General features: G+C 49.1%; 1 protein-coding gene across 3 annotated transcripts in view; it reads left to right on the top strand.

Moving 5' to 3' along the window:
• The window catches only part of GRID1 (glutamate ionotropic receptor delta type subunit 1), a 686,787-nt gene extending 672,930 nt beyond the window's left edge, over nucleotides 1-13,857 (top strand). For 2 of the 3 annotated variants that reach the window (XM_059397943.1, XM_059397942.1), the window contains exons 15-16: nucleotides 461-701; nucleotides 10,774-13,857. In XM_059397943.1, coding sequence (XP_059253926.1) covers nucleotides 461-701; nucleotides 10,774-11,202 — 670 coding nt within the window. In that variant the 3' untranslated portion in view covers nucleotides 11,203-13,857. Of the gene's footprint in view, nucleotides 1-460; nucleotides 702-956; nucleotides 1,048-10,773 lie in introns of all 3 variants that reach the window. The other variant, XM_059397944.1, reaches the window with a different exon arrangement.
• The last annotated feature ends 7,138 nt before the right edge of the window (nucleotides 13,858-20,995 follow it).

The following is a 20,995-nucleotide window of genomic DNA, read 5'->3' as shown; positions in this document are numbered from 1 at the left end:
GTACATAGCCTAAGGCAGATGCAGATGCTCAATGAATGAATGAATGAGTGATTCGGTGAATCCTGGTGAGAGAGACTTACAATGTGGTTATTGAAGTTTGAAAGGAAGCATTTTTAAAGTCTGAGGTCTGAGTGTTGCCTCAGCCAGTTCTTTATGTTGCCCCTGATTCCATGTGAAGGGTCCTTATGTGCTTTGCCACTGAACCTTATCCACGGGCAATGAGACAGGGTGGGTGGGAGCTTCGAGGTTTTTGAGGAGGAGAGAGAAGAAATCTGGAGTGTGCCGGGGGAAGAGCACTTTGCTTGCAGAGGGGAGGATGGGTTGGGGAAGGGGACAGCTGGGGCAGAAGAAGGCTGCCATGGCTCAGCGTTTTCTGTGGGAGGGCCAGTGTGCTGCGGAAGGGGCTGGGGTCACCAGGACCGCGCCAGGGGCCATGGTTTCCATGGCTGGTGTCTTGCAGGATCCTGGAGCTGCAGGACACCGGGGACCTCGACGTGCTCAAGCAGAAGTGGTGGCCGCACCTGGGCCGCTGCGACCTCACCAGCCCTCCCAGTGCCCAGGCCGACGGCAAAGCCCTCAAGCTGCACAGCTTCGCGGGGGTCTTCTGCATCCTGGCTATCGGCCTCCTCCTCGCCTGCCTGGTGGCTGCCCTGGAGTTGTGGTGGAACAGCAACCGGTGCCACCAGGAGACCCCCAAAGAGGTCCGTGCCCTGCGTCCTGCTTCTCCCTTCTGCAGCCCAGAGGCAGGAGAGTCCCCCGGGGCGGGCTTTCTTCTAGTTACTACTTACCGGAGTCACCTGTGTGCAGACAGCCATGTTTTACTGGGGGGTGGGGGTGGGGTGTCATTGCTTTTGTTCGATTTTAAAGCAAGAGAACAAATGGAGGGGATGTTTCGATGCTTGACCGAAGGGCCAAGGCCCCAGCCGTGGCCACTAAAGTCCTGTATTTATCTGTAGAGCGGGTGCAGCATGAGCAGCGCCAGAGGGCCCTTCCCTACCCTGCCCCGCCCATGTGCCTCCACCCTGACCTGGAGAGAACAACTGTAGGGTAAGAGAGGAGACCTCATTCCTTCCTGGTTCTCTTTGCTTTCCCATCAAGGGCCACAGGGCTCTGCTCTTCCGGCATGCACGTAGGGACCGGGCCCTGCCTCTCCCATCCTCCCTTCCTCCCTCATCTTGATAGGGCCCAGCCTTGCCTATGCCCAGCACAGGGAACATGGCGGCTCTGTCCAGACTCCGTGTTCTGGCACATTCCCCGCCTTATCTGTGATGAGCATGAGCTGATTCCACCCAGGACACTTCATTCCATTGGGGTTTTGCTTTTCTTCAAGCTCTTTTTTTTTTTTTTTTTTTTTAATGTGAAGGCTTCATACCCTGGAGTCAGTTCCCCTGAGGGAGGGTGGCAGGGCAGGTCTTTTGACTATTTGATATTCTGCCAGCAGAAACCTCCACACCGGCACGCATGGAGGCAAAAGCCCAGCCACTCCATGGTAGGCCTTCCACTGCGTGCTACATACAGCTCAGCTTCTTCTGAATTATCATCAACAGATCAGGTTGACACAAACAGGTGTAAATTTCAAACACAATGCAGCAAAGTAAGCAGCCCCAAATCCAAAGAGGCAGTGTCGCCATGGCTACTGTCTCTGCAGCCTGGAGGGACTGGTTGGCCACAGCCCATACATCAGTCTGTCATGGAACCCTTGGCCAGGTGGGGGAGGGAACAGACTCTCCATTCATACCAGGCATCCCGCTCTCTGTCATCACACTTAGCTTTTGCTGGAAGGACGTTGCTGTTTGACTCAGTGTGTTGGAAATGTTCCGGAGACACCCATCTTCCTCTTCTGCCTTCTGTGTGCCTCTCTGCAAGGAAGTGCAAAGCCTAGGTCTCCCATGGCCTCTTGCTTCTCCTTGTTACACCTGGGCCACAGGAGAGCAGGAGGGAGCAGACTTAAGGGAAAAGCACTGAAAGGAATGGCTAATGGTTCTGCCCAAGCTTCTTTTGCTACTGGAAATTTGTGTGTGTGTGTGTGTGTGTGTGTGTGTGTGAAAGTCATGGGGAGGACCTGTGAATTATTCTGATGAGTAGTTTTAAGGAAAGGCCACAGATCTGTCTTGTTACCAACCTGCTTCTCACCATCAAGGCTATATGCACAGAGGCATCAGAGTACACACCCAAGGAAGGGTGGCCCTCGAGTTACCTCCAAGTGGGACCAGAGAGGACCAGATCCCATTGTATCCAGGCTCCATGTTATTTAGTTTGGGTCTGGTGTTTTTCCAAACCCAGTCAGCCATAGCCTGATTTCCTTTGTGCAAATATCCTTGGGTCAGGGAGCAGGAGAAGCTCTCTGGGTGGGTGAGCATCTCACCATCATGGAAAGTCTAACTTGGGATGGCATGGGCAGAGCAGGTGCCCAGGCTCAGCCTTCCAGAATGTCCCTTATGAGTCAGGTGCAGGGAGAGGCCATTCTTCCTCTGGATTGGGTGTTCTCATCTGCTTTCAGTCTTCATGTCCCTTTCCATCCCTGTTTAGGGTTTAGTGATAAGCCTAGCCTAGGTATCCCAGAATGAATAGTCATTGTGTGTGTGTGTGTGTGTGTGAGAGAGAGAGAGAGAGACAGAGAGACAGAGAGAGACAGAAGGACAAGTATTTGGGTCGATTGTTGGAGAGACATAGAAGGCAGAGGTGAAAGAGAAAAACAGAGAAAAGACCAGGAAACCAAAGAATGACCTAGCTACGAGGAACAGCTCTCTTCTTGCCAGTAAAGCACCCTACCTTCTCTCTGGCTTCTACATAAGCCCAGGACCTCAGGCACAAGAGAAGAGAATGAAGTACATTGGTCCTACCTAGAAAATGTGGAAATTCTGCCCCTGCGACCAACCTGCTTCCAGGTAGGAATGAGGACCAATGAAGAGGCAAGTTAAAAAGCATAGTAGCTGCCTTTCTTTCTGCCAGCTCCTTCTGGTAGAAAAAGGAACTATCCCCTCTTTTTCTTGTTTTTATGGGTTTCTGATTTTCAAATGAAATTTCTCCCTTCCTCTTCTCTTTCCTTTCATAAATATGCCTATAGGGGCATAGCCCATGTCCTTAGGGAATTCACCTCTACAGGGGCAGATGTGTCAAGCAGAGAGGTTGACCAAAGCAGTCTTCATTGGTCAGGACCATTCTCAAGTGAGCAGAAGGTACCATGGATGTACCAAGGTGCGCCCAGCCCAGCCTTGGCATGGTGGGGACTTAGGGGGCAGGGGTACTGGTTACTGAAGAGTTCTTGGGGCTTGGAGTTGTTAGAAGTCAGTGTTAAAGGATTGGTACCGATCGTAGAGCTGAAGGTGAGATCAGAAAGTTAGGCAAGGTGAACAGCATTGAGTTAAATAGTCCTAACTGACCTCCTACCCCCCGGCCCCGCCCCCCACCTGGAGCTCTGGGGACTGGAGGGTCAGCAACAGCAGGGGGAGGTGAGTGGAGAGGGCTGGACCAGGGACCAGGGGCTTTCTCTGAGGGATCTGAGTGCCAGGCCAAGTGATTGGGACCTCATCACATAAGGAACAGAAACCAGGAAGGCAACGCAACACAATATTAGAAACTTAACTTTCACACCTTCCACAAATAATAATGATCCTTAATCAGAACCACTTTGTGGTACTGGTTACCTGTGTTTTTTGGAGCAGTGTTTGCAATTGGGTGAGAGTGTCTGGTTAGTCTTAGAATGCTTCATTCTGGGGCCTTGGCCATATTTCTTAAGAGCCAGAAAGCTGTCTTTGGGTGTAGTTCTAGTTGTGTTTAATGGCTTGTGTTGAGATGCCTTCAGACTTTAGACACCTACTTGAGGAAGAATAGTAATGTGCACTCAACCCCTTAATATTCATGTGGATTGGGGCTCATATTTTTTCTAAGGAATCAGACTATTATGTAGTTACCCAGTACAGGTGAGTGCAGCAGGCTTTGTGCTTGCTGTAAAGAGCCACCCTCTAGATTTATGGGGGAAGTGGAGCCATTGCTCGGAGAATAAAATATTCATGAAATAAAGATGAGAACCGCACAAATGGGAGATGACATGAAGAGTGAGGGATGAATCATCTGTCGCAGGGCTAGGAGCTTGGCATGCTTGTACTGCCTGCCTCACCTGCCCTCCCCCAGGCCCTGCTTCCCTTGCAGACAGGAGCTGACTGAGGCCCGGGTGGCCAGGCACTGCTGCAGGTGGCCAGGTGCACTTGGTGGGAGATTTGTTTCAAGGGGCTCTCCCTCTGGCTGCACACCCTCTCTGCCTCCACTCCTCTGATGCTTCATCAACCTCACATAGAGAATTTTCTCTCCTGTACCTTTCCCCTCTTCCTTTATGCCAGCCTCACAGCACTGCCCTGAAATTCAATGAAGGGAGGTGTGCAAAGTGCCAGAAACAGCACCAGCCCATGGGCCGTGCTTGGTGAATGGTAGCCTGGGGGCTCCTCCCTCCCAAGGACCTTGGGATGGGCAGTCACGGGCACGGGTAAGACAGGTCACATTGTGTGGTACCTTGTCTGTGCTGGGAAAGTTACACATTATCTTCTTACCTGTCCTGATTCTCTTTGAGAACATTGGAGGAAGGCATCCTTCGCCCTGGAGAAAGAGGAGGCAGAAGTGACAGGGACAGAACTGGAATAAAATGACGTGTCTGCCCCTGGGTGGGGTATGATTAGGAGCAGGGGTTCTTACTTAACATCTTCAGGATGATTTGGCCCATGAAAGGTATAAGCTGGGCTTTTTCTTGAGCCAGGATCCTGGCTCCTAGCTAGGTGTTGACATCCTCTGAACCCCAGTTTCTCTCTTCTGCTGAAAACCAAGCCTGGCCCAATGGCTACACTGCTGATATCAGACCTCTTAGCACGAGGGGGAGGAGAGTGAGTGTATGTTGCTGCCCTTTTTCCAGAGCCTCCCAGCAGGAAGGCTGTGAGTGCTTGTCATACACCAGTGTGCACCTCACAACCTGTTCAGACATCACTCCCCTCTGTCTGATCTCCCCTGCTCACCTCCCACGGGCTGCCCCCCGCCCTGTCACCACCATGCATACGCACTCAGGCTGGCTGCGATTCCAAGTTGCTGCGAATGGTTTACCTGTCCGTGCCTGCTCAGAGTCTGCTGGCGCTTCTCCACCTCTGCATTCCCATCACTTAGTCCAGCCCCAGCAACGGCAGAGCCTCTCGTTACGAGGTGATGGATCTAACTGAAGTATCGAGTACCTTCTATATGCCAGGGACCGAGATGGATGCTTTACCAAGAACATTAGCTCATCTGGTAGTAGGAGCTCAAAAGTGTTTATCGAATGAATGAACCAGTCTGGGCTCCTATAAAGAAAATGTTATTAATGTTAAATTGTTGTGTAATCATTGCAGCTGGATCAATGGCTTTCCGTTCTGGCTGCACATCAGAGGTGATTAATCCTGGAGCTTTTTAGAAATATAGATGCTTGGGCTCCATTCCCCAAAGGGTAGGGTTGGGTGGATATGGACAACCATAATTTTTAAAAGCCCCATGCCTGCTTCGGATATCCTGCCAAGGGTGAAACCACAGGTCTACACCATCCTTCTAAAGGGAAATTGGGAGCACATAGCCTGCATAGTGGGAGAGAGCCCAGGTTTGGGAACTGGGTAGATTGGACTCTGATCCTTACACTCCACTTACCATGCAGTTGTGTGACCTTGAACAGATCTTGTCACCCCTGCCTCGGTTCACCCCTTTGTACACCTGCTGCTACCACCTCTGAAGGAAAGTGTCCATTAGCTCTCTCTTCTTTTCGTCTTCCCCTGTGAAATGAATGAGTGCGCCTAATGGAAGTCTTTCTCGTGATGCTCTGAAAACTGCCCGTCATCTCTTGAGACCACTTCATTAGCTGTTGAACTTCTTTGCTCTAACCCAACCACTAGTCTCAGACTCCAGCCCAGGCCTTTGGGGCTGGCAAGTCTTTGGAGCAATTCTTTTTTTTTTTTTTTTTTTTAAAGATTTTATTTATTTATCTGAGAGAGAGACAGAGAGACAGAGATAGCAAGAGAGAGAAAGCACAAGCAGGGAGGAGAGGGAGAAGCAAGCTCCCTGTAGAGCAGGGAGCCCAATGTGGAACTCGATCCCAGAACCCCATAATCATGACCCCAGCTGAAGGCAGACACTTAACCTACAGAGCCACCCAGGCACCCTGGAGTAATTCTTAAGAAGCTCAAATGGATGGTGTTTCTCCCAGCTGTTCAGTCTCATTTACAACTGGGGTGGTCTCAGTGGTAATGGAAGGACACCTCTACAACCATCCCAGTCAGGTTTGAAGTCCCTCATCCCATTTTTGTTCCATCCCAACTTAAAGTAAAAGCCACTGGACACTAAACAAAGTCTGTTCTAACAAGTCCCACGTGTAACTGGCTGTTACATAGATGATAGTTTAGTTAATTACCGTTTTCCAGTACACTGAATTATTTCCACGTTGGTGAACAGCGGCTTAATTACAGAACTTTATCTCTCTGCAAGACAATGCCTGGGAGAGGGTCCCCAGTCACCTCTGTTGGTGCATCTGTCATCATGTTTAATATGAGAGGAGAAATGCAGAATTTGGCCGATTCAGGGATAAATGCAGTCTGTGAATTTTATGTCATATTCAGGGATGTTTGACTAGGTCAGTTACCTACAGTAAATTAATGAAGACAGCAGCAAGTTTCCATGCGGTTGAACACCAAAAACTTGAGATAATGAGGATGTAAACTGATGTAGTTCACATAAAAAAGTCCATTATTTAAATTTGCATAACATAATAGAATGTCCCATTTTGTCTAAAATATAGATAATTATTCAAATCACTACTGCCTCTTTCCTTGAGTGGGCGGATTATTTCCGCCTCCTCGTTCCTTGGCCAGGGGCCACTGGAAATGACTTGGTGTATGCTAAATCTGTGGCCCCGGGTGACCCAAGATTATGCTTCTGGGCTTTACCACCCAAGGTGGTTTTCTCCACCTTGCACTTGGACTAGACAGCGGCGGAGGAAGCAGGCAGCCGAGGGATGTTGTGGCCGACTCAGAGCCAGATTGCCTGTGTTTTCAGGGGGCGTGAGGCATTTTCTTTAGTTCTCCTCATTTTGCTGTCCAGATAAACACTCACATATGGGCAGCTCACGATGGCACCTTGTTCCTCCAGAGTTTGCTTGTGTTGGATCTACTGGCAGTAATCGAATTTGAATAGAGTGAAATTCTGCTGGGGTAGAGAGGGTGACTTACTTGACTACATTTGGGGCAGAAATTTTCCCTGGGAAGTCTGTTCAGTTGGTGTGGACATTTTCTCTGGGTCCTGACCTGGAGAGGTTACAGGCTCCTGACTGACCTCAGCTGGAAGTCGATCCCCATGGCACAGCTTTATAGTTCTTCTTGAAGTTTTTTAATCTGTCCTTACTTAACTTGAGGCATGAGAAAAATTATTTAGATTTAGGAAACTATTCAAGCTCTTTCCTCCAAAAATACTGATTTGGGGGGTAGTTGGGCTGTTTCCACAACTACACCTACACGCTGGGCTGACTTTTATTCTAAACACTTTGATATTACCAGACCAAGTCCTCACAGCTGTGATTATCATGTTAGATTGGTGCCTATACCCAGCCACTTTGAGAATCCTACTCTCCGAACCTCTTCTCCCTCATACTTCTCTGGTAAATGACTGCATCTCAGAGACCTCTTTTGCTACATTTTTTCTTCAGAGGATTTTGGGTAGTTGGTCTTTTCCCAAAGCTCTCCTTCTGTTTTGTGTCTGTGGCATTAGGCAGAGAGGGTTCCTTTCACGCGGTCTCCACTCTCGACTCTTGTGCCCTTCTTGGGCAGGAAGTTCCCCTTTCTCTTTCTCTAGACCCCAGCAAAATGGGCAGCATCTCCTGAACACTTTTCTGAGAAAAAAGGGTCACGGGCTTTCTTCTTACCACCAGAGTGAACAGGGCTGGGGCCAAGATGCTTGCCTTCCTCTCCAAATTAGTCCACTCCTAAACTTGACTTCTTTCCATCCCCAAAAGGATCCTTAAAGCCCTGGAAAGAAAATCTAAAGGAGGAAAAGATGAGATTATGTAACTAACAAGTTCTCCTCATGATCCCAAGTCCAGTGGCCATTGGTTTTCCTTCAGTAGAAACTGAAGGCACTGCCAACAGCGACACTCAGCTCATTCAACCTTCTACAAGCTTTGCTGTAAAGAGAAGGGAGGATTATATAAGTAAACCCCAGAAGTGTCTGAAATTCTCTCTCAACTTCCCCAGCTTCCAGGATCTCTGATACTTGTCTTTCATCCTTCCCCTACTTTGAAATGAAAATAACCAATAGATATGGAGATTTGCCATCATGGCACAGACTTCGGCCAATGCAAATGAAAGTGCTGTATCAGCAGTTTTTCTGGAGCACATAGCAACCATGAGAAGACTGGAGAGGCAGGATGGGTTGGGGTGCAGGGGTCATGCTTGTCTACAGAGCTGGGAGACAAGAGATGGTCATGGAGCAGAAAGTTTATTGAAGTATTCCTACTGTATTGGAAGGATAATCAACTCTTTTCTGTCTCTTTTTATCTCTTTGTTCAGGATTCAGATTCAGCCATATTGTCATTGCTTGGTCATGGTCCTGCATCTTAGCTACAGGTGGGGCAGGGCACCTGCCAAACTGTTTTCTGGTGAGGAAGAAGTAATTCCCCAAAAGCACACAAACCATGGTCTTCTTAGGAAGAGATGATTGATCCATGGTGGCCCTAAAACAACAAGGGGCTAATATAACAGTTTAAAAAACAATTAAAAATTAGATTCATATGCAAGAATAAAAACCAATAGATAAAACACAGAGAAAAAGACAAGGTTGCACAGACCTGGATCAGTATGCTGAAAGGTAGTTGAGAGAACTTGAATTTGGCATCTTGTCTTTTCACAGGCTTTAAAGAGTCTGTGAAAGACAGCCCATGCATCACATTTAGTTAGGCTAAGTAAAGGCCTGGTCCGCTCCAGCGACTTTCTCCAGTGTCATCAACGACACTCGCTACCCTGAGATGTCCTCAACTTGGAGCTGGTTTCCCAGCATCAGTGAGCTGAGCTCTGCTGTGTGGGGCTTCAGATCCCTGGAATGTTGGTTCTGCCAGCAACTTCTGATGTTTCCATCTGGGGCACAGTGTCAAGCCCCATGTTATCTTCCATCCTGAAATCAGTTGGCTTTCTTATTCTCAGCTTTGCTCTTGGCCTGGGATGAGTGCTTTACTCTCTTGTGGGGGTTGTTAGTTTTCTTATTCCGGGAAAGGTTCTGGGAAAGATGGCTTGTGTCCCACAGAAGCCAACCTCTGTCTACCAGTCATGAACTTGGCAAAGGTGTGGAGAGAGCAGTGGCCCTGCCTTCACCACACCAGGAGGCATTGGGAATAAGGAGCAAAGTGCAGAAGCAACTTCCTTGCTCGAGGAAGGCTGGATTGAGACTTCATGGGGGTTAACCATCCACGAGAGAGGGGTGTTCATGCCAGCTACTCAGGGTGGCCTCTTCCTGGAGAAAATCTCCCACCAGCCTCCTAGGAGCTCAGAGCAGCCCCTGGAATGGCCCTTAAATGTGTATGGTTCCTTCTTTTTCCTTTTGAAAGTGCATTCAGGGCTTCTCCACTGTGTGGTATTTCTAACCACGCTACAAGACAGGTTCCTACTGAATGGATGCCATCATTAGACAGCCTTAGAACACTGTGGTGTTCTGTCTCAGACCGGAGCTTTGACATGGCATTTCTCTAGCAGTCTGACCTCAGAGAGAAACATAGAAATAGCCATGAGCTTGCCTACCACATTGGCACTCATGCTGCCTGAAACTTTGAGCACCTCATCGAGGAGCTGGTGTGGCTTCTCTGTGGACACCTGGTCTCATCCCCCACCTCCTTGGGGCGAACTGAACAGCTAGAGTACATCTTCTTTGTCTTTTAGGAGCTTCCAAGTAATTTGGCCTCATTGATTTATTTTAATATTATAGACAAAACATCAGGTTTTTGAAAAGAATGATATTTGTTAAGCACACAAAAACCATTTCCTTGAAAGAGTCAAGTGTGAGGTATCAACCCCCTTGATACCAGGAAAGTCACCTGAACCCTGAGAAGTCCCCTTCCTCACCATCTCCTCCATCTTGCTCAACCAGGAACCAGCCCCATGAGCCTTGGAGGCAGGGGCGTGCCTGCTTGCTGGCATCTCTGGACATTGTGCACAGGGAGAATGGATTTTCAGGGGCAGCCAGGACTTCACTTCCTACTCCACACTTCCCAGGCTGCCCATCACAGGGTTGTGATTCCAGGGAGGACACTGATTTTCCCGAACCCAGGCTTCCTCTTGTGGATGACGGGGATGATCACACAAGGCTTTCTGAGCTTTGTAAACTCTATGGCAAATACATGGGGCCCAGTTCCCTGGGCATTGAGGACCAGTTCCCTTTATTCCCACAGGAACTCCTTTATTCTCCTTCTGTCTCTGCCAGTTCCTCAAGACATCTTCTCACAGGGTTGCCTCTGGGAATGAAAGGGGTTCTAGCAGAGTGAGGAGGGGAGGCATGTGTTGCCAAAGCCTGCTTGCTGGGTCTATGCTACCCAGGGCCAGTGTCCTAGGCTGCTGGTTCCCCAGATAACAGAGGGCTGGCCATCCAGGTGAAGGAGGGTGGGAGGATTGGGGGGATGCCCACCCCGTGTCCACAGGCTGAACAGACCTGGGGTCTCCAGGCCTCCCAGAGTTGGTGGAAAGCCCGCTGTGGCTCATCTCAAGGGCTCAGCCTGACCTTACTGTGCTTTCCCTGCAGGACAAAGAAGTGAATTTGGAGCAGGTTCACCGGCGCATGAACAGCCTCATGGATGAAGACATTGCCCACAAGCAGATTTCCCCAGCGTCCATTGAGCTTTCCGCCCTGGAGATGGGGGGCCTGGCTCCAAGCCAGGCCTTGGAGCCCACGCGAGAGTACCAGAACACGCAGCTGTCCGTCAGCACTTTTTTACCCGAGCAAAGCAGCCACGGCACCAGCCGGACACTGTCGTCAGGGCCGGGCAGCAGCCTGCCACTGGCCCTGAGCAGCTCCGCCACCATGCCGTCCATGCAGTGCAAACACAGGTCGCCCAATGGGGGGCTGTTCCGCCAGAGCCCAGTCAAGACCCCCATCCCCATGTCCTTCCAGCCTGTGCCGGGAGGCGTCCTTCCAGAGGCCTTGGACACCTCCCATGGCACCTCCATCTGACCGCGCCGCCCGCCCCGCCGACCGTCCATCCACCCACCCGACCAGCAGAGCTTTTTAATACAGGAAAACCACAACACAAACCACACACACACACGCACACACACACACAGACTCTTTCATTTTTCTTGTACATACGTGTAAATAATGACAGAATGGAGTGGGGTAAAAGTGTATTTTGAATATTCCCAATTTTCGAAGTCAGTAAAAAAAAAAACCACAAAAACTGTATGAATGACTTTGTAAATTTTGTTCTATATGAATAAAAAGGCAAATTACTTGTGATCATTCTGAAGTGCCAAAGAAGCCCCCTATTCCTGGGCCTTTCTGAAGGCAGGAGGGGGTGATCAGATAAGGAGCCCCTTCCTGCTGGGGGAGAGGGGAAGATGAGCAGCTATTCCCTTTAGAGGAGCCCCAAATGCTGCTTGTTCCCATGTCCCATGGTTTCCTGCCACGTTCCTCTGCTCCTGGCCCTTTGTTCCTCTTTAATCCTCTTGGGTAGACCAACAGTGAGCCAGCATTGGCATGACCCCAGGCCACTGCGCTATAGGGTGATCAGCTGTTCCTGTCAGCCTGGAACTTAGGAGGCTCCTGGGACAGGGGGCAGTCCTCTTGGTCACCTACCACATGACGCCATGTGCTGTGGCCCAAGAGAAGCACCCCCCAGTGAGGTGACCATCTCTGAGAGCTTTGCTGCTGACATACAGAGGGGTCATACTATTGGCCTTGTTTTTTACTTTCTTTCCTCAATTAGAAGAATCAACAAGTGATAGAATATGGAAAAAGGCAGATAGGCCCCATCATTGGCTCTGGAGGCTTGGCAGAGGTGGGCTTGTCCTCGTCCGTGGGTGTAGAGAAAGGCTAGGTATGGTGTGAGGGCCAGCTGAGGTGGTGAGATGTGAGGCCAGAGAGAGGGAGGATATCCCCTTGGGTTTGCGACCTTTAGTTTCAGGTCAAAGGACTCTGTTGGAGAAGTGGAGGGAGGCACCTGGTGAGCAGACCAGTGCTCTAGGTGATGGTGAGTGCTGGGCAAAGATCAAAGGGACCATATTTGTTCAGATAGGAAGGAGCCTTGGCTCCTAGAGAAGGAGCAGCATAACTTGGTGTGATGTGAAGACAAGTAACGCATCCCCCAGGGAAGCAGCCCCAAAAGTGAGAGGGTGTCTTCAGGTCTAAAACCCTGCAAGCAGTCTGCCAAATGGCCAGAACCCAGTCCTCCCCACCTGCCTTGCCCCCTTCTCCAGACCAGAAGCCCTCAAGCAGTGAGCCAGCCCATAGCAGGGGTCCCTCTGGCTGGGAGCATCACATGGTCTCTGAGAGTCCCAGAACTATCCCTGAATTGGCCAACCTGCTGGGAAGCTCTGTTCCTTGAGGCCAGAACAGCCAGAGAACCACACTCCCCCCATCTTTCCTGGGGTGATTACACTATAGAACCAGACAGAGAACTATTAGGAGCAGAGCAGTTCCCGGTAATCCAGTAATCAGATCTGTGTCACTTCAGCTCTTCTGAAGACAAAGGTGATTCTGCTCTGCTAACCTGCCAGGATGGTGAACACAGCCCATATCCGGGCCCCAGAGGACTGGGCTCCCTGCCCCTCACCCCTCTCTCTGGGCTAGACGGTAATCAGGGAGCTGAGAGCCCATCTGTGGTCATGGACAAATACAAAGACTATTGACTGCATCTCTTTTAGCCTTGTAGAGTTAGTCCAGAGTTGTGTTTAGGAGGGTGATAACTAGCCCCGGATTGATTTCTCTCCTGAAGTCCTGACTGACATGATTGAGCAGAAAGGAACGGCTGCATCACATAGTCAGCTAAAAGCACCCCGGAGAGAAGAGTGTTTATAATTATGTTATTTATCTCTGGATACTGAGAATGGCCTGGTATTAGCGCTACCAAGGCGATCCATTGACATTTCTCCAATGAGAGTGTGGAGAGCCAGGAGCCGGGCGCATGCGCATAGCGAAGCCTGGGTGGGCGGCGGTTTCCCCGAGGGAGGGCAGGCTTCGTTTTCTTTCCATCAGCACTTTGGGGGCCTTGCCCTGGATGGTCAGTTTTTCATATATATCTATTTTTTTAATCAAATTCTGGTCTCACTGCCTTATCTCACTCCCAAGTCTGTTTTGTGCTGAGAATGATCTGTCTTCTGGGGTACACCATGGATGTCTTCTTGGACAGCTTTGCTTAGAATGGGTGTGAGGGACAGTAGAATGAGGGCAGGTGTGTGTGTGTGTGCGTGTGTGTGTGCGTGTGTGTGTGCACGCGTGTGTGTGCGCGCGTGTGCGTGTGTGCGCCTGTGAGAAAGAGAGCACACACATCTTTGAGGAAAAGGTATTCTGCTTATATTAAAAAAAAAAAAAAACAAAAAAAAAACCCTTAACATCTTATGGTGTTATTCTTCACCATGTTTATGTTATTTTTAAAATTTCCTACCCTTGGCATGAGGGGAAATGATTGATATTCAAGTAAGTTCTCCAGAAAAAAAAATTCCCAACTCGGATTTCTGTGTCAGCTCAGAATGTATCTTTTTTTCATGCTTTGCTCTTTGGATTTATAACTCTGTTTAGACTATTCCATACATTTTAGGTATATTTTGTGCCTTCAGACACTGCAAATAATAATCAGCATTTGGATTAAAGTTGTTTAATAATAAAACTTGACTTTGCTCCCTATCCTCTTCTTCTCTGGGATGAGGAAATGCTATCTGCTTGTTCCCGGGCATGCTGTGGTCATGAGCTGAGTTCTGTCCCATTGGCATGGGCGGTCGTGAGGGAAATTTCTCTGACCAAGTGGATAACAGACAGGCCTGGGGTGTGGAGGCATACCCTCCTTATCTGGTCTATGTCCACAGTCCCCCATATCAACCAGGGGGCAATGCGAGGGACAGACTGGGAAGCAACTCTAATTTTCAGTTATCTAACAATTTCCTGTATAACATGAGTTACTAGAAATCTGATAGGAGAGAATTTGGCCATACGGCATGGAGACGTGTTCCCCTGGCCTCGTGGAGTGAACAACCTCTTAAGCGTCAGTTGGCTTTGTTTCCTCTCATCCCTACACTCTGACCACAGATAAGTTGTTTCTCTGTAGCCTCATTCTTTGGGGAGCCACAGCTTGGCTTTTAATTACCAGACTCTCAGAGGCTCTGTGGGTATCATTCTCTGATGAATATCCATCTGCCTGGCATCACCAGCCTGGGCCCTGGACCCCCCAGATTCATATGTTCCCTAGGCCACCTTGTGCATCACAAGGTTCTCTGACTTCTAGGCCTTCCAGGGAGAAATGACTTTACTGTGAGCCTTGGGCCAAAGAGGAGTTTGGTTTTCATTATCAAGATCTCAACTTCCAAGAACTGAGAGGAGAACATCTGGCCCTGGTTCTTGTGGCCCCACACAACAAGAGGCATCTCCAGTGCTGAGTACAAACTCTAAAGGCTAGGAGGCCGGGAGGCAGAGAGCCAGCAGACATTCCCACATTATCTGAATAGACAGACAGAGCTGGGTAGAATTCCCGAAGGCTACATTTGCTTAAGGAACTGCCCAGTTCCTAAATTGTAAATCCTCCCAAATCTTGCCAAGGCAGAACTAATTCCATACTTAATTTTGTCTTCTCAAGTACTAAAAGAAGAACAAAGACACAAAGGGAGACAAGATCACTGGGTCTGAAGGCCACGATGGCATGGAAGGGAGAGTTGGTACCTCTGGCTTATGTCTTCTCCTTCAATATTCATAGAGATGAACAAAGTCTGGTAGATAATGTGGGGGCCCTGTGTGAACTATGCTTCTGAGACAAAGGGGTTATTTACTTATGGGCCTTTGTCTGCCTGCATTTTCAGTTCCCTTTCTTGAAGAACTCACCTTCCATTCCTGTAGGTACATGCTCATGAATTAGCACCTGTCTCAGCAAAAGCCTTGTTTTGTGCTCCTGGCTTCGGCAACACAAGATAGATAAAGGCTCCAAGAATTCTTCACTGACCTTTCCTTGCTAGAGACACAATAAAAGAGAGAACATTTCTGTTCCTGATGTAACATTCCTCATATCTAAAACATTATTTTATTTCACCCCATTAGTTGCTTTTAATAAATGAAATCAGTTTGATTCTTATTATGCTCACCCTTCATACCAGGAAACTTCAAATAGGTAACAATTTTCTATGTTAATAACTTTAATTATTGTCTTTTCCCCTGCTGCATGGTATGTAGCTAGAGAGGTTAGTTATAAGAAAAGTGCACAAATCGCAAATAAATCAGGTCATCTCCTACAAAAGAGGAAGGGAAAATTGTCAGTGATATCTGTCAGACCTTCCCTGCAGCTTTCATTCTTTCACCTCCGAACTTGACCTTGGGTGCTGAACTCCAGGGAGAGGAGAGGTTCTTTCCACAGCAAGAAAAACTCCTGCTATGGAAATTCGCAATGACCAAAGGTTAGGATCTGGGAGAGGGGGCGCCAGGGTGAGTGAGCAAACATGTCTCAAGGAGGGTTCAGTTGCTGGCAAATTCAAGTATACAGTTGCCAGGGCAACCAGGTGTCCAAACTCAGAGGAAAACAAAATATTCACCAACAATGAGACTTCTCAACCCACAAAGTAAGTATACCCAAGCACACATACACCTGTACATTGTTTACAGGCGGACACTGGGGTCCCTCCTTGCACACTCATTAGTTCAATCGTGGGCATATAATGTTCTGGAAAGCATGCAGTCACACACCTGGGCAATGCAAGCAGAGGAAGTCCCACTGGCCAGACGTGGAAAAAGAATCCAGGGGAAGAAAGAGGCTATTTCAAAGCTGTCCTGCCCAGTGCGTAATCTCATAGCAACAACCAGGCAATTGATGCGGTGCCATCGGCTGCTGTGGAAGGTCACGTGTCTCCCGCAAAGTGGCCTCTCTCTGGCCAGGTGTGTGCACCATGACCCATCCTCTGCCACCAAACACTTGCTCTGAAATCCTCCCGATTTTCCACCCAAAACCCCTAAATATGCCAAGAAGTCTCGAGTATTCCCCAAGGCATCATAATGGTTTCTAAATAAGAACACTTATTATCATATTCATATCAGCAGCTGTTTATTGATCAAGGATAATGGTGCGGGGATTGTGTCACACCCTTTACATCCCTCTCTCATCCTCAGACCAGCCCTGTGAGGAAGAAAGTACGATCCTAAACGTATAGGAAGGAAAAATGAGACTCACAAAGGCACGGTCCGCAAGCTGGTAAGTGACAGTGCTGGGATTCACACCTCCCCATCTGGCTGCCTCTGTAGCGTATGTTCTGTCAGAGCTGCTGGTTCTCCTGGGTCAGGAGCACGGCCGGCCCCAGCCACCCAGCACGTGCTGGTTTTCTCTGCCCCTCAGCGAAGGGCACCAGCACTGCCAACTCCCCTGGCCTCCAGGTCTGCTACCTCCTCTCTGGTGGCTTTGGGGCATGCTGGTGAGTATCTGGTTTTGCACCCCTGCATTGGCTGTGGCCAGCCTGGGCTGGCAGGGTCATTCTTCACCATAGCACCCAGGCCAGGCACTTGCTCCCTGGTGACTGCCCTCAGCCAGACAGGGCATCCAGGTCTGTGAGGTTCACTCAAGACGGCAAGATGGGCTGCTTCTCCTGGGGTCTCTCTTCCCCTCGTCTCTCCTCAGAGCCTCTCCTTCTGCCAACAATAAACTGTGCATCAGGCCAGGGGAAATTCCGGGGCTGACGAGTACCCTAAAGGACTTCAGGATTCTCCCTCAGAGCAGGAGTGCCTGCCGTGAAGTCCTTGGGTAGATCTCAGAGATGTTTGAGAACCTCCTAAGATTACTTGCCAAGGGGGGCCTGGGTTGGTTTAGTTGGTTAAGCGTCGGACTCTTGGTTTCTGCTAAGGTCATGATCTCAGGGTCATGAGATGAAGCCTATATAGGGCTCTGGGATCAGCGGGGAATCTGCTTGAGATTCCTTTCGCCTCTCTCTGCCCTCCTCCCGACCTGCTCGCGGGCACACCCTCACTCTCTCTCTCTTTCTCAAATAAATAAATAAAATATTTAAAACTGCTTGTCATATTGCTGAGTATATAGTCTGTATTTTTTCCAGAACAGGGAAATCTTCCGATATATTTCCATGTAGGAATATATAGGAAGAAAATCCCATATTTTCCAATATATTCTTAAAACTCTCGGGGCACCATGCTGGCTCAGTGGGATAAAGCCTCTGCCTTTGGCTCAGGTCATGATCTCAGGATCCTGAGATCGAGCCCTGCGTCTGGCTCTCTGCTCAGTGGGGAGCCTGCTTCCCTTCCTCTTTCTCTGAAAAAACAAAACAAAACAAAACAAAACAAAACCCTCTCTTGTAAGCGCTTAAGCCAGTGCCTTGAAGAGCTGGGAGTCAGGCCACTGTCTCATTCTCTCAATGCCAGTGTTTAGGTGCACTCCTGTTTCAGTGCTTATCTGGGGGAGGCAGTAATTAAAGAACAGTAGCCAGAGGAGGGAGCATGGAAAATGCATTGCAAGTGAGCCCCCCCCACCCCTGGGTTTAACCCAGAAGCAGGGAAATCCCACTGACAGGGCATTAGGGATGCTGCAAGGTGCAGGGGAAATGGGCCAATGCTTATGTCTTAGTGTTCAGGAAGGCAGCCCTGACAAGGCAAGGGATACTGAAACTTGGCCAGGTCTGGGCTAGAGCCCTACTTTGGGCATGTTTTGGCCAGGGGACCGCGAGCACATTGTTTTTTTTTTTTACTTTTTTGAATTTCACTGCTTCAATCAGAAATTGATGACAGTAAACTCTATCTCTGTCTTTTTTGAGAATCTCATAACTAATAACGTTAACGAAAGCCAGAAGGGATCGAGTGTTTACCACATGCCAGAGCTTTCACTGTAGCATGCATTTGCTCCTACTATTCCTGTCCACCATAGCTGATGAGAAGGAGAAGACGCAGGGCAGTGTAATGACGTGCCTCCGTGGTGGAGAAGGGGTAGGATGTCGAGGAAGTCTACACAGAGCCCGTGCTTCTCCTCGTGACCTGGTATCAACACCTTACTCTGCAAGCATTAGTGCGGTTCCAATGTCCTCTGCACTGGCTTTGTTCTCTTGGGTCTGGCTCCTGGGGTGGCAGGCTCAGGAGGAAGGGATTGGTGTCTCCTAGACCCCACGTTAGACAAATGCTGAGTGTCAATAAAATAAGTAAAACTCGGTTTATATTTTGGTTCTGGATTTTCTAGCTGTGTGATCTCAGATTTGAAATGAGGAGCAGGTGCTATCTGTGATCCATAGAGTGAAGTTTGCCCAGTTTCTAAGCTCCTCTCTTCTTACATCTGAGCCTCTTGTGAAACCTACACAGATCCCAAAGGCCAGCACTGGCTCCTGACAAGCAAGGCCACGCTTACTTACCTTTGCTTCGTGGAGGTCAAATTACCTTCTTCTGCATTCAGGTAGAGTCATATGTATGGTCCTGTGCTCATACAATAGGTGCAAACTGGGGATGAGACAGATCTTGCTTAAATTTTTTTTAAAAGATTTTATTTATTAGGGAGAGAGAGAGAGAGAGAAAGCATGAGCAAGGGGGAGGCAGAGGGAGAAGCAGGTTTCCTGCTGAGCAGAAAGCCTGATACTGGGCTCGCTCCCAACACCTGAGCCGAAGGCAGACACGTAACCAACTGAGCCAAACGGGCACCCCTAAAATCTGATTTTTGCCACTCACCAGACGGATATCCACAGTCTCACTGTGATCCTTTCCAAACCTTCATTGTGTCCCCTCACCCACCATGAGTCTTGCCCCCTGAGCCGTGGTGCAGATCCATGCTGATGCATGTCAGGGGCCGGGGCAAATATCCTCTCGCTCACGGCAGCTCTGGGCACGATCAGCACACCGACAGCACCGCCTGTCTCGGCGGGAACCTCAAGGCTCTGTTAGCCTACCATGTCCTCCGAAGTGTTCACGTCTTTCCGGCTTGGGCAAGAGGTGGAATCGCCTGCCTGGGCAGAGAGAAACAGCGTTTGCACTTCCACCCTTAGCACGTGGATGTTGGCTGAGTGCCCCCACTCCTGCCCCCACTCCTGCCGCAGGGAGCTGATGGTGTCAGCAGTCCTCCCGTCTGTTCCTGAGACCCACTCAGGTAATAATTCTGAGTGCTCCCAGAAAACAAATGGAAACCAGCCTGGCATTCTGGAGAGGCATGCCTTGGTTGTAAGCTCTTCAGTCCGTGCCCTCCCGGCACCTGACTTTCAGGTGTGCTCCTAATGAGATGCTGAGAAGTAGAAGCAGGCTCTGGGGCAGGAGAAGCTCCAAAGTTAGTAGGGCCCCTGATGAGGCAGGCATGGGAATACGTTCCATAAAGCCTCAGACCTTCAAGAGCCTCCTGGCATGACAGCCTTTTGCTTCTGAGGTAAGACCCAACTTCCTCACATTCTGTGCAAAAATTAAATGCATAAATTTAGTGCAGCCCAAAGTACACGTGCTGAGATGATTTTACATTTACTCTGTCTGTGCCTCATTTTTAGCTGCTGCCACTTTCTTCAGTCTGAAGCTCACAATAGCCATATTATTGTCCTCAGTCAGCAGCTTGTGGTCTGGACAAGCTACATTATCTCATGGAGAAGATGCTTCTCACATTTGGGAGGAAATGGCAGAGCAGGCAGCTGAATCAGCATGGGTCCTGCCCGCCCAGTTAGAGAGGGCACACTGAAAAAGAAGGATCTGGGGAGAGGGACTCTTCAGAAAGATGTGCTCTTGCCACAGGTCATGGAAAGTTGCAGGATAATGGAAACACCTAGGAGCAGAAAAGCTGGGTCCCTTAAGTCCTCACAGCCAAAAAGGATGTTTGGAGGGGGCGTGTCTTCTCACTGCCAGAGAGGTGGTTGGGAAGGGCTGTCCGTCCCTTTCCCGAGAATGAGCCATCGACAGTGATCCAACAGGGAGTGAGCTGGAAGAGCCCATCCTCTGAAGCACCCTCTCCACCTCCAATCTCCTGCCAATCACAAGAGCAGAGGAAAGGGAGCCCATTGAGGCAGGTTGCCCTGACCAACCTGGGGCACGGAGCAGGGTGGAAAATTAGTATGGAGGTATGGCAAAGATGGAGAGATAAAAGATATTTAATACGGAGCGGGGTGTCCAGAGACGAAAGCAAAAGGATTCACATAGATTATATGCCTATCATGTCCTAGGAGAATTAATTCATTTCTTACATTGGAAAATTATGAAATCTCTTTCTGACAAATGAAAATGAGACTCAGAATAACTAAGTGGTTTGCTCAAGGTGATCCAAATCATCCGTCAGTCTACATAAAACCTGTGCTCTTTCTATCCTGAATTGGCCTGTGTGTTCAGGAGGTAAAGGATGTGAGAAACCATCAGACAGAGGGTCGCTTCCCAAGATCTGGGGTTCAGCCATCCAGGGTTATAAGCCTGTGGGGAAAGGTAGGCAGAGTGGAGTAAAGAGCATGCGGAGAAAACACTCATCTACCTTTTCACAGCGAGGGCAGAGTGACTGTATCCTGCACAACTAACTTGGTTGTTGGCCAGTCTTCTGAACAGATCCCCCCAAAATATAAAGGCAGTATGTTGGAATCAGAAAAGTGTGCTTTTGAAGTCAGGTTCTTCTACTTTCCAGCTACATGACCAAGAGTAAGTCACTTAACCCCTCTGAACATCAGCTTCTGCATCTTTGAAATCTATACAATACGGGCAGCAGTCCCATCTCAAAGGAAGAAATAAGAAAACTTGGAATAAAGCCCCTCGTGCCAGCATCAGTGGCTGGCTCAAAGCAAGTGTTCAATCAATGATGACCATGACTAGGGTAGGAAACAGGGTTGGAAAGGGCTTGATGATCACA

The sequence above is a fragment of the Mustela nigripes genome, chromosome 4, assembly GCF_022355385.1.
Source record: "Mustela nigripes isolate SB6536 chromosome 4, MUSNIG.SB6536, whole genome shotgun sequence".
Taxonomy (NCBI): Eukaryota; Metazoa; Chordata; class Mammalia; order Carnivora; family Mustelidae; genus Mustela; species Mustela nigripes.
The sequence above is the reverse complement of the archived record's forward strand: the minus strand, read 5'-3'. Positions and strand labels throughout refer to the sequence as shown.